This window comes from Aspergillus brasiliensis (assembly GCF_001889945.1).
Source record: "Aspergillus brasiliensis CBS 101740 unplaced genomic scaffold ASPBRscaffold_11, whole genome shotgun sequence".
NCBI lineage: Eukaryota > Fungi > Ascomycota > Eurotiomycetes > Eurotiales > Aspergillaceae > Aspergillus > Aspergillus brasiliensis.
In genome coordinates, this window is record NW_027137452.1 from 1,246,345 (window position 1) to 1,257,358 (window position 11,014).

The following is an 11,014-nucleotide window of genomic DNA, read 5'->3' on the forward strand; positions in this document are numbered from 1 at the left end:
CTCAGACCACGTGCGTATTTCGGTACCTCAACAGTGGTCTCCATCCGCGCTCTCTTACTGTCCACCGATAGGATTTTCATGCGAGCCTGGTTGAAAGACATTCGCAATAGTTTGTATAACAAGCTTCTTCAATTGACAGTCACTATCAGTGCGCGAAAAATGGAGGGCGTCATGTGGTGCTTACCTGCATGTCCCTGGCGGCGGAGCGGCCAGCTTCAAGGACCTCCTGATGGTCCGCCTTCCCTTCTTGCAAAATCTCGCCAAGCTCTGCCGCATCTTTTCCATGAAGAAGGTGGTCGTCTCCGCGAGGCACTGGTGAGAGAACAGCGTTATTCGTTACCAGGCTCAATGCTAGGACTCTAATCCCGCAGTGCCTGGCAACAACGATTTCCGGCACTGTCGACATCCCGACAAGATCGGCGCCTAGCTGGCGAAGCATGCGGCATTCGGCTCTGGTCTCATAACTGAAACGGTCAGCCTTCTAGCCGCTGGCATGCTAGCATGCTAAGATGAACAAAGCTTACCTAGGGCCCCCAACGAAGGCATATACGCCTTCATGCAGTCTTCTTTTGCCTTCTCCACTTGCAGTCGTGGCCCATGCTCTATGGACGTGGCAACGAAGTTCAAGGTCGTACGCATCTGATAGAGGCGGAAACCGGGGACCGAACTCTTCTGAATTAGGACCGCGCAGTGGATGAATTCCTGCCAGGCCAGCCAAGAATATGTGCTGGGATGTGTTTAGCCTGTTTCTGAATGCTATTAGATGGTAATACACTTACATCATTCAGCAGAACAATATCCCCTACCATGTATTCAGGGTTCAGTCCCCCAGCGGCGTTGGTTACTATATACCGGTAGAACTATCAGCAATACATCACTTACGCTATATCGATGAGAGTGCATATAACTGACAGATTATTGTATCAACACCCAAGAGTTTGAAAACACGTATAGGAAATGTGACTTCGTTAATGGAGTGCCCTTCGTAATAACTTTCGAGAAAAAAATCCCATTAGCAAACTATGCAAGTTTGCGCTGTCATTAGAGCAGCCTCACTGAGCACGGCCAACCATCAACACTGCAGGAATATTCCCACTGAGCAGTCCAAAGACAAGTTTTCCTGCATGACCAGCAACTTTTTAAATGAGCGTAAAGCTTCACGACTGTCGAGTTGTGAGGGCACAGCTACCTGTTGAACGGGGGAAATGGGGTATAGAAGCATAGTCAAATTCGACTTGAGGCAAGCGATCAATGGTACTTGCGAGCCCCCCCAAACCAGAACCACAGATTATTGCAACCCGGGGTGCTCTCAATGACTCTGGCAAACGTTCCTCCAGGAACGAGAACGCCTCACTCACATGTTGAAATGACGAGCTGCAAGAGGGTGTCATGATGTCCTAAGTACCTATTTTAGATTTCACAATGAGAGGGGCGGTTGTCCGGCTCGTTGTCAAAGTAGGTGCGCTGAGGCCACAAAATATATCTACAGCGTTAAAGTCAGGTTGACTGTGCTCTTAGATAGCAAATAAAGCATGGTTTATCATTCACAAGACCATTTGGAAGCCGATAAATGTCATGTGATCGTAGTTAAGGCGGTCAGGCTTGTAGCCAATCAAAGGTAGGTTTCTGCTCGCTATTCTTGGGCACTGATGGAAAAAAGATCGCAGGTAACCAAATGAGGATGTCTAAGGTCCCTGCAATACTACTTACTTAAGGGATATAACGCATTGTTCCTGTTTTGACTAGACATCCCATATATTCAGTTCTTTCATCCGTCGAATTTAATCATGACGTTATCCCTCAACTCTCGACTACTCATTTGCACTGGCAGACAGTTGCAGGTAATCAATCTTTCATCGTCCAATCCAGCCATTTCAGTGGAAAATTAATAGCTTTCAGTTACTAGCAGGTCTCAGAAGATACAGCACTTCATCTGGGGTAGCCCATCATGCAAACCTAGCGAGCGATTCTTCCCACCCAGCAGGCTCTGCTGAATCCAGTGCACTGTTAGCGCTCTCACGGCCACATTGTACAACTTCGGAGAGCTGACTACTGTTCTACAGGCAACCAACCGAAACGCAAACGAAACAATGGTCTGAACTATGAATGAAATCTCCATTTAAAATCGTCCCTAGCATGCGCTCACTTGTTATTAGGAGGGAACGCCTCGAGAGCATTAATAGTAAGGCTCGACTTCCGAGAAGCGTTCAAGCTGTATATCTGCGACCCCTTCGAAGGAAGGCCGAATTCGGCCTTCCAGTCTGTGATCTTCAGTTGAGATCATACAGTGTACGAAATGTCGAATTCTTCGCCGATTTTGCTGTGCGGGCGGCTTACTACTTGAACCTTCCTGTCTCGGGTCCGGTGCCCTTACCACGAATTGTTGAACGATGGACTGTCCCTAGAAGCAACTTCGTGCACAAAAAGAGTCAGGAGAACTTTGAAAGAATAACACTCCGACGGTTGGTGCAAATCAAAGACGGCAATCCTCAAGTTGTACAAACATGGCTGGCATTCTTGCGCAAGCATGCCTTCTATGGAGTTGGCATGAAAGCCAATGTCTGGGAACATGAAAGCCTTGGTATATTACAATCATCATCTCTTTCTAGAATTTCTGTCTGTGACGTCACTAACAATATCATGGACACAGACGTGGCTGAGAACATGGACAGCACACTTCCAGAAGTCGAGAAGATGCTTGAGCCCTACCTTTCACAATTTGGTCAGCGGCAAGATGCAACATCTCATGACTCAATTTCAGACATCCTGGACAACGAAAGATTTGTTGCATACAGAGGCCCCCTAACTACAGCACGCAAGGCTTAAATACCGTGTTACTCAACACTTTGTATAATATCACATAGTTGTTATCATTTTGTGCATTGTATCAAAACTTTCCCATTTCAGCAGGTCCACTTTCCAGATTAGTCTTTGTCTATAAGTTTGCGATAATGTGGTCTTGCTAGGGAAAAGCAAAGTATTGGTGCCAAATCTCTCTAGCTGCGGCGTGTGCTTGCGCTATGAAATACATGTATCGAGTAGCTATTTCTAGCCAGCAGCTGGGCCAACTACATTAGTAGTCAAAATCACGTGACTTCCTGAGCAAAGCACGAAGCAACCTCGGGCATATATAAGGCCCTTGGAACAGGCTTTTGTGTGATGAAAAGAACAGCCATGCCTTCTAGAATAAGCCATTATAGCCGCATTCTGACTATAGCTCAACGGGCTAGTTCAATTCAGCCGCACTTGGAGGTGGTGATTCGGCAGCCGAATAGCTTCTGCTTCCGAAGATGGAGTAGTTGCCAAACTCCACGCTCGCCACCTTTTGCTCGAACGATCTTCTCCGGGATTCAACCAACAGGCGTGCCGCATTTAGGTAATTACCTGGGTGCCCTAAGGGAATGGGTAAGATTACAAGATGACGCGAGTGATGGGACGAATTTGTACTTCTCCATAGTTGACCTGCATGCATTGACGGTACCCCAAGAAAGCGCCCAGCTGAGGCAATGGAGAAAGGAAGCATTTGCTACTCTGATAGCTGTGGGCCTTGACCCCAATCGCTCAACCATATTTTACCAAAGTTCTGTATGTGAGTGATTTGCTTTCATGGAGTCCCAGCGCTAAACAGTACTAGGTAGCCGCACATGCGGAATTGTTCTGGATCCTGTGCACAGTAGCCTCCATGGGATATCTATCGCGGATGACTCAATGGAAGGTAAGCAACCACGGTGATGAAATTGCGACAGAAGGGGGGAAGCATTCTCGAAGGAGACTATAGTCTCAAAATTGACACGGATTAGAGTAAACTCCAGTTGCCTGAAGACACAACTCTAGATACTTCTGCGGCCAGGTCAAGGCTGCGACTCGGTCTCTTCTCGTATCCAGTTCTTCAAGCTGCAGACATACTAGTACATAGGTTCGATACCACGACATATAATTTGATTGCAGGCTAACGCAGTTCAGAGCTACACATGTTCCCGTCGGAGAGGACCAGAAACAGCACCTTGAGTTTTCCAGAAACATAGCAAACAGCTTCAACCACGTCTATGGCACAGTGTTTCCGGCCCCAGAGTCACTTATATGTATGTGTGTCATACAATGGTTTTATTGCACGCGGTAGAGAATATTGGCTAAACCCGGTTTACCTATCAGCACCTGCAAAACGCGTCATGTCTCTCAAAGAGCCAACCTTGAAGATGTCGAAATCTCATGTCGACGAACGGTCGAGGATCCTTCTCACTGACTCGCCTGGCCAAATCCTTAAGAAAATCAACGCCGCACTTACCGACTCGGAAAAAACGATAACTTATGATCCCCTTCGTCGACCGGGAGTCTCTAATCTTCTGGAGCTTCTTGGCCACTTCGAAGGAAGGTCATGCGAAGAGTTAGCTTTGGAGCTCCAGTCAGCCAGTCTGCGAGCACTTAAGGAAATCCTCGCCAGTAAAATATCCAATCATTTGCAGCCTGTTAGGGAAAAATATCTTTCGCTGATGGAGGACAAGACTGGCTACCTGGAGGCTATGTCAGAGAAAGGTACACGAGCCGCTCGAGCCAACGCTGAGCTGACTATGACACACGTCAGAGAAGCTATGGGTTTGTGAAAGTATAGTATGGTACGACTTTCCGTTACGCCTTGCGATCATATGGTTGCTGTTCACCCTCTTGTCTCTTCAATATCTAGTCATTTCCATGTCTCCGGATGTACATATGATTGCCGGCGAACTAGCCGTGTTGGCAGGATAGTTGGCGATGAGATTTCCATGCGTTAACCAAGAAAGATTATAATCCGAACGAAATATGCTAGAAAATGCCCGAGCAATAGCTGACGACCATTGGCCACACACATGATGTAAGGCTCTTGTGACTCGGTACTGTCTGTACAGGCAGTGATTGATAGCAGCTCCTTGGGCTTCAAGATTCCTGGCGTTCGGCTAATGTGTTAGATGCATGGCCGAAACTCATGTTCCATCACTGCTGCCTACGTCAAGATGCTAAATCACTACTAAACTGTAATATGGAGAGGTAGAAGCATAATTGAATGCACCCTGTTTAGTGAGACTCCCCGTGATACTCGCTTATACAGAGCCACAGTATCACAGTTCGCACGCTCCACTTCCGACATCGACAAACCATATTCATTGTATCTTTGTTGTATACGTAACCATGTGGACTGTCCGATGTTGTTCTGTACCGCCGCGGGTTCTGGAGAATGGTACAACTAATATAGCATTACGCAGTATTCATGCGCAGGCTTGTTATTTAATGTGGCGTCCATCCTATTTATGACAGGGAACTCTGGTATAAAAGAAGCGTTGTCCATGGAATTTCAGCAACCCTTGCCTCAAAAAGGCTTGCTATACAATCCGCCTTTAGCTGCAGAGGTCAGCTATTATCCTTATAACCGGTATACTGGATGCAGATTTCAAAGATGCATTTACTAATTATCTGCCCACGTACACACTATGCACAGTATTCACGAGTGCCCCAAGACCTCTATACCACCAGTCCTAGATGTAATAGGACTACTAGGTAGCTGAGAACGAACCCTACGTATAGTCGTCTAACAATACTTTATGAGAAACCTATTGACACGCACGTACTACATAGATTACGGCTTATATCACTTCACTAAACAGGTAATCTGATCATGGCGGTGTATACGGTACCTTTCAATCACTGCAAGGTTCTGATACCCCTTCAGTTCATGCTGGTTCACGGCTGAAAATTACATAATCTCCTAGCCCAAACGAAGAATAATGATATTGTTAATAACTTAATATTCTGCCTGCCTGCCCGCCCGAGTTAGCCGAAAAAAACTCCCGGAAAGGGCATCCAAACCTAATTCGTCCGGGCAGGCCGCTTTCGCCCAAGTAGAGGTTCCATCGAATCCGTACGCTTCTAACAATAGTCTGCCAAGACCAGAGCAGGAAAGGAGCAACGGTGGCGTAGAATAAGAAGTCTCATAATTACAGATGATGTTTGGGCATGCACCTGGTAGAAATTTACGCAGAATAACTAGTTTGTACTGTCTTAGACTAACGATAAGGTTCTGTACTACATCGTATAGCATTGAATATTATGTATGCTCATGTCTTTACTCTCTACTCTCTCCGGTTGAGATCCGGAATTAGTATCTTCTTGGACCCACAGGTGATGACGACAGCAGAGTGATACTGTCCTGTCCGAGAGCTCAGCCTACAATGAGTGGGGCACGGAGATCTGGGCCCGAGTCAATCAGCCGACTAGTCCCGGACCAACAACTGCGACGCAATGTGCCTACTACGTACTATGCTCCAATATAATAGCAATATGCCCCCTCTCCTCAAACATGTGTGGAGGCCAAAAGCCGAAGCTATCTGGTTTCGCAACATTGTATTTTCTCCATCGCAATCTTGTCTTGTCACAGTCAGCTTCACCCCGAATCTCGCTAGCGGTTCTATCCTAGTCCTATAACAGAGAAAGGTCAGAACAGTTGATCTGTACCAGCTATTTCCCAGAATCATTAGCGAACTCACATTGAATATTATCTCACAAAACGAAACTCGCAACTCCGCAGCACGCGAGGTATTCTGAGCTCAAAGACAGGATAGAAGGGTGGGGGGCACAATGTGGAGAGTTCTGTCTCTCTTGGTTGCTGTGTCTTTCATTCCACTGGAGACAGCAAAGGCATTGATACTACAGCAACGAGAAGTACCAGCTGTTGTGACATTGGATATTAAACGCAACGATGTGTCGGATCCCGTGATGAGGGATCGCGCAAGACGCAAGCGAGATACAACCACCGTTGCTCAGGCCCTTGATAATGAGGTATGTGAACAATCCTGGGCTAATCTCAGTGCGTGTGGGCTTACATGCTTTGAAAGGAAACACTCTATTTCTGCAATATAACCCTTGGGACGCCGGAGCAGAGCCTACGACTGGTTCTGGATACTGGAAGCAGCGACCTTTGGTGCAACGCAGCGAATTCTACGCTTTGCTCCTCGTCAACAGATCCTTGCAGTACATCCGGCACCTATGACTCCGACAACTCCTCGACGTACTCATATGTCTCATCTGACTTCAATATTTCCTATGCGGATGGAACCGGTGCGGCTGGAATCTACGCAACCGATACTCTCCACATAGGGGGTTCAACGCTGGAGGATTTCCAGTTTGGTATCGGGTATTCATCAAGTTCTTCCGGTACGTGGAAACTTCAGTCGTAAAATCCCTATGCGCGAGCGGGCGCCCACATCCGTGTGTCATCAACTGACTTCTGTCAATAGAGGGTGTTCTGGGCATCGGCTATACCTCGAATGAGGTCCAGGTTGGCCGCTTTGGTGATAGCGCCTATCCTAACCTTCCTAGAGCGATGGTGAAGAGTGGGTTGATAAAGTCAAATGCCTACAGCCTATGGTTAAATGATCTAGATGCCAATACGGGCTCTATCCTATTTGGAGGTGTGAATACGGAGAAATACCATGGTGAATTACAAACCCTTCCGATTCAGAAGGTTAATGGCATTTACTCCGAATTTATTATTGCACTCACTGGGGTCGCCTTCACTTCAGGATCAGGCAGTCGCAATTACTCATCAAATGCGCTTCCGGCTGCCGTTCTGCTTGATTCCGGTAGCTCCCTTACATATCTTCCAGATTCTATCGTCGAAGACATCTATGATGATCTCGATGTTGTGTATGAACAGTCTTCTGGCGTTGGCTATGTGCCTTGCAGTCTGGCACAAAACAATACTAATATCACCTACACCTTCTCATCGCCTACTATTAATGTTGGGGTAAACGAGCTTGTTCTTGACGTCGGCGATCTCTTGTTCCAGGATGGTGAACGCGCTTGTGTCTTTGGTATTGTCCCTGCTGGTGACAGTACCGCTGTTCTGGGGGACACATTTTTGCGCAGTGCTTATGTTGTCTACGATCTTGCGAACAATGAAATCTCCCTCGCCAATACTAATTTTGACTCGACTGGAAATAACATCTTGGAAATTGGAACAGGAGATGACTCTGTTCCCGGTGCTACTAAAGTTGCTAATCCTGTCACCACGGTGGCAGTTGATGGCTCTGGTGCAAGGATTGGCGGCCCGACTGGTGCAACTTTCACTAGCATCCCGTCCGCGACGAGTGGCGGCCGTATTACAGCAGGGTTAATGGGTGCTACAAAGCCTTTAGCTGTTGGTGCTGCTGTGATTGGGTGCATGCTGACTTTCTAATCCTCCTTACTGCACTTTCAGATGAAGTTGACTTGTTGATCATCTCCTTCTTGTATGCTGGCTTCCCTTCCTGTACATGTGCCAGTGATCCATCTCCTGCTCGGTATGCTTTTTGACTCCGGATACCCATTCCTCTAGAGCCTTATTTCTCTATTCCGGGTCCGAGTGGGGTAAATGGGGGCTTTGTCATGTTGTCAAACATATTGTACGCCCTTGTATGGGTCCAAATATATATTATGATTATGAGTATGAATCGCGATCTGGGTGGTTTGGACAGCATACTTGTTTGTATATCCTTAGTCAAGCTTACTGGGCCATGTGGTGAGAAGTGAGGCCTACGCTGTTTCTTACGGGGAGCAGGACGGTGGTTTGCCAGTATAACGAATGCACAACAGGTCGTGGGGCCTGATGGGTAAGGTAGGTTATGCGGTAATAGAAGATATTTTAGTGCTTGATATGGGGTAGAGATGAGTTTAGTAAGTCCTGGGATAGTCAAACACCATATCATTCAGTCATTTGCCGGTTTATGACATGATGAAAGCCTACATTCATACCGTCATACCTTGTTCTGCATATGACAAGACATCCTATACAAGCTTCCCAAGTAATGTGTTGATCTCTTAACACTGTCCTTATGATCTGGCCAATGTTAGCACTTAGGACATCTATATGGATTATGGCAGCTACCAACATGGACCATCGATTCACCCTGCTATCAACCGATGGGTGGTGTTATTACCACCTATAAAATTAGACGACCGTGCCACGTATGCCACATATGAAGATAGGACATTTACTATTAGTCCCCAAAGTATCATTCACTGTACGGTACTTGTTCCCTTTTTCTCGATAGAAGACATGCTGGGGTATGGAACATTATATGAGTATTCGGTCATACAAATGGCACTCAAAATTCTCCCTATATAACAAAGAGCACCAGTGTGCGCTTCTCCAATTCAGAGGTGACTTTGACCGCATATTAATTTTTTCTCCCACCCACGTCGCTGCACTATAACCATACATGGCGCAGAAACATTGCGAGCGCTGTCGTCCATGGTCGCATCATCTGCTGACCATGTACTGATACACAAATCGCCCAGCTGTAAACATTGAACTGCTAGGGCACGGCACAAAGCAGCCACACGTTCACCCTGAAAATGGTCCCCGCATTCGAGAATTACAAGCCCTGCCTTCATCTTGAAAGATAGTGACAAAATGTGGTAGTAGAATATATCCTCAGGCCTATGCAACGGTAGTTTCGGAATGTCACCGACTACCTGAGGGACTAATGCAATCCTCGGTTCGAACATCCGAACACTCCGTGCAGTGGTCCCATTTTGATATGATTGTTCAGATATATACGGTGGGTTGGATATGATAACCTCGAGATGACATGCTGTACGCACAGCTGATTCAGGAGTACCACACAGGGCATCAGCATGCCCACCACAAAGAACATTGCCTTGTTTGAAGGTAATATCCGTCATGGCACGATTCAACAATTTTCCTCGTTGGACGTTGTATTTTAAATTCTTCCTCGCCAAGTTTATTGCTGCAGTACCAATATCGATCCCGACTATGGACAAGTGCTGTACATATGGTGCGAGAAGAGCATGTAAAAGGAGGGATATGCATCCTGTTCCCGTGCACAGGTCAATCACGCGCACAGATATAGCATGACTCTTTGTCTGAGTTTGCCTGGCATTGAGGGCATTAAGGGCATTGCGCGAGATCAGGTTGGCAGCATGAAAAGTGAATGTCTCGGTTTCAGGTCTATGAAGATGGATAACCCATTCAGCACATGATATACACGAAAGGTCAATGATGTACATATTACCTAGGAATCAAAGCTCCTTTTCTACACAGGATGTCTAAGTCCCCAAACGGCTGATCACCAAGTATGTATTGGAGGGGTTGGCCCCGAGAGCGTGCCCGGCACATTGATCTTAGTGATCTCCGCCATCCTTCGGACAATTTGGTTCGGGTTGTCTCAATTCTTTCAGAGTTTGACTGGGCTGTATCTACAGCCCGACTTCTCAGCCACCGCAGTTCATTCTTGGCCAGATCAAGAGAGCGACATTCCTGTAAAAGCAGTGGAAGAAGGGGATCCTGTCGATGTGCGGCCAGAATCGTTCTACTGGGTATTCGTGGCATGGCTCCTTCCGGCCCAGATCAATGCGACGCTTCTTGGAAACTCCGAGGTTCCTGCTATGGTATGTGCAGTCGGGAGACAATCGGCCCGGTTATACTCTATCATAGATATATCTGTCAAAAGCTCATAAAAGGCCATTCTTCATGTTTTATGTACCTTTATCTATTATATTTAGTCAGGTAGGTCTTACCACCCATAGATAAATTATATTATTTTATTCTATTAATCTTTATCTTACCAATCCATATCCACTGCTCTATTTTATATAATTTATTTTATTGTTTTGATTCTAAATATTTCTTCTTTTCTACTTCTACCTTTTATCTTTATTTAAATTTTAAATATCTTATTTCTACTTTACTATGTCCTATATTATATTTTATAGTGACCTGACTAATAGCTATATTTATTATATATATTTCCAAGAAAATCATCTAAAACAGTTAGAGGTAGGCGGCCGACCCGAGTAGGTTGCTGCGAGGTAGCAGGTCACATAATTATATTATATAATTTATCTAAGATTAGGTAACTTTCTTCTTCTTTATTTTATTTTTTATTAGCCCGCTGCCTTGCTGGAAACTAGTAATTAATTTTAAATAAAATTTTAGTTAGTATTTATATATATAATAATTCTTATTATATTTTTTATTTTATAT

The 11,014-nt window shown here is 45.7% G+C and overlaps 7 protein-coding genes across 7 annotated transcripts; 4 read left to right on the top strand and 3 right to left on the bottom strand.

The window, feature by feature from the left end:
* Positions 1–54: 54 nt before the first annotated feature.
* On the bottom strand, positions 55–1,514 carry ASPBRDRAFT_183947 (purine-nucleoside phosphorylase; the record flags this gene model as incomplete). The annotated part of the gene is made up of 7 exons (XM_067620015.1): positions 1,190–1,514; positions 1,057–1,135; positions 913–992; positions 780–844; positions 525–727; positions 185–464; positions 55–126 (listed from the first exon to the last, which is right to left on the bottom strand). Exons 1-7 carry the CDS (start codon positions 1,389–1,391, stop codon positions 55–57), a joined length of 981 nt encoding a protein of 326 aa, XP_067476508.1. The 5' UTR covers positions 1,392–1,514.
* A 150-nt stretch (positions 1,515–1,664) lies between these two features.
* Positions 1,665–2,241, top strand: ASPBRDRAFT_46570 (uncharacterized protein). Its single transcript, XM_067625657.1, has 3 exons — positions 1,665–1,841; positions 1,900–2,006; positions 2,064–2,241. Exons 1-3 carry the CDS (start codon positions 1,788–1,790, stop codon positions 2,104–2,106), a joined length of 204 nt encoding a protein of 67 aa, XP_067476509.1. The 5' UTR covers positions 1,665–1,787; the 3' UTR covers positions 2,107–2,241.
* Positions 2,072–3,056, top strand: ASPBRDRAFT_46571 (mitochondrial 37S ribosomal protein uS10m). The gene is made up of 2 exons (XM_067625658.1): positions 2,072–2,581; positions 2,651–3,056. Exons 1-2 carry the CDS (start codon positions 2,137–2,139, stop codon positions 2,824–2,826), a joined length of 621 nt encoding a protein of 206 aa, XP_067476510.1. The 5' UTR covers positions 2,072–2,136; the 3' UTR covers positions 2,827–3,056.
* A 118-nt stretch (positions 3,057–3,174) lies between these two features.
* On the top strand, positions 3,175–4,601 carry ASPBRDRAFT_131846 (tryptophan--tRNA ligase MSW1; the record flags this gene model as incomplete). Its single annotated transcript, XM_067618371.1, has 5 exons — positions 3,175–3,585; positions 3,635–3,715; positions 3,801–3,916; positions 3,964–4,082; positions 4,153–4,601. The coding sequence occupies 5 exons, from the start codon at positions 3,175–3,177 to the stop codon at positions 4,599–4,601; spliced, it is 1,176 nt and encodes a 391-aa protein (XP_067476511.1).
* A 2,005-nt stretch (positions 4,602–6,606) lies between these two features.
* ASPBRDRAFT_132269 (pepsin-like aspartic protease) lies at positions 6,607–8,206 on the top strand (the record flags this gene model as incomplete). Its single annotated transcript, XM_067618422.1, has 3 exons — positions 6,607–6,807; positions 6,864–7,182; positions 7,266–8,206. The coding sequence occupies 3 exons, from the start codon at positions 6,607–6,609 to the stop codon at positions 8,204–8,206; spliced, it is 1,461 nt and encodes a 486-aa protein (XP_067476512.1).
* Positions 8,207–8,277: 71 nt separating this feature from the next.
* Positions 8,278–8,938, bottom strand: ASPBRDRAFT_300427 (uncharacterized protein). Its single transcript, XM_067622725.1, has one exon. The coding sequence runs from the start codon at positions 8,712–8,714 to the stop codon at positions 8,349–8,351; it is 366 nt and encodes a 121-aa protein (XP_067476513.1). The 5' UTR covers positions 8,715–8,938; the 3' UTR covers positions 8,278–8,348.
* Positions 8,893–10,404, bottom strand: ASPBRDRAFT_46573 (N5-glutamine methyltransferase family protein). Its single transcript, XM_067625659.1, has 3 exons — positions 10,044–10,404; positions 9,217–9,979; positions 8,893–9,172 (listed from the first exon to the last, which is right to left on the bottom strand). The coding sequence occupies exons 1-3, from the start codon at positions 10,358–10,360 to the stop codon at positions 9,083–9,085; spliced, it is 1,170 nt and encodes a 389-aa protein (XP_067476514.1). The 5' UTR covers positions 10,361–10,404; the 3' UTR covers positions 8,893–9,082.
* Between the last annotated feature and the right edge of the window lie 610 nt (positions 10,405–11,014).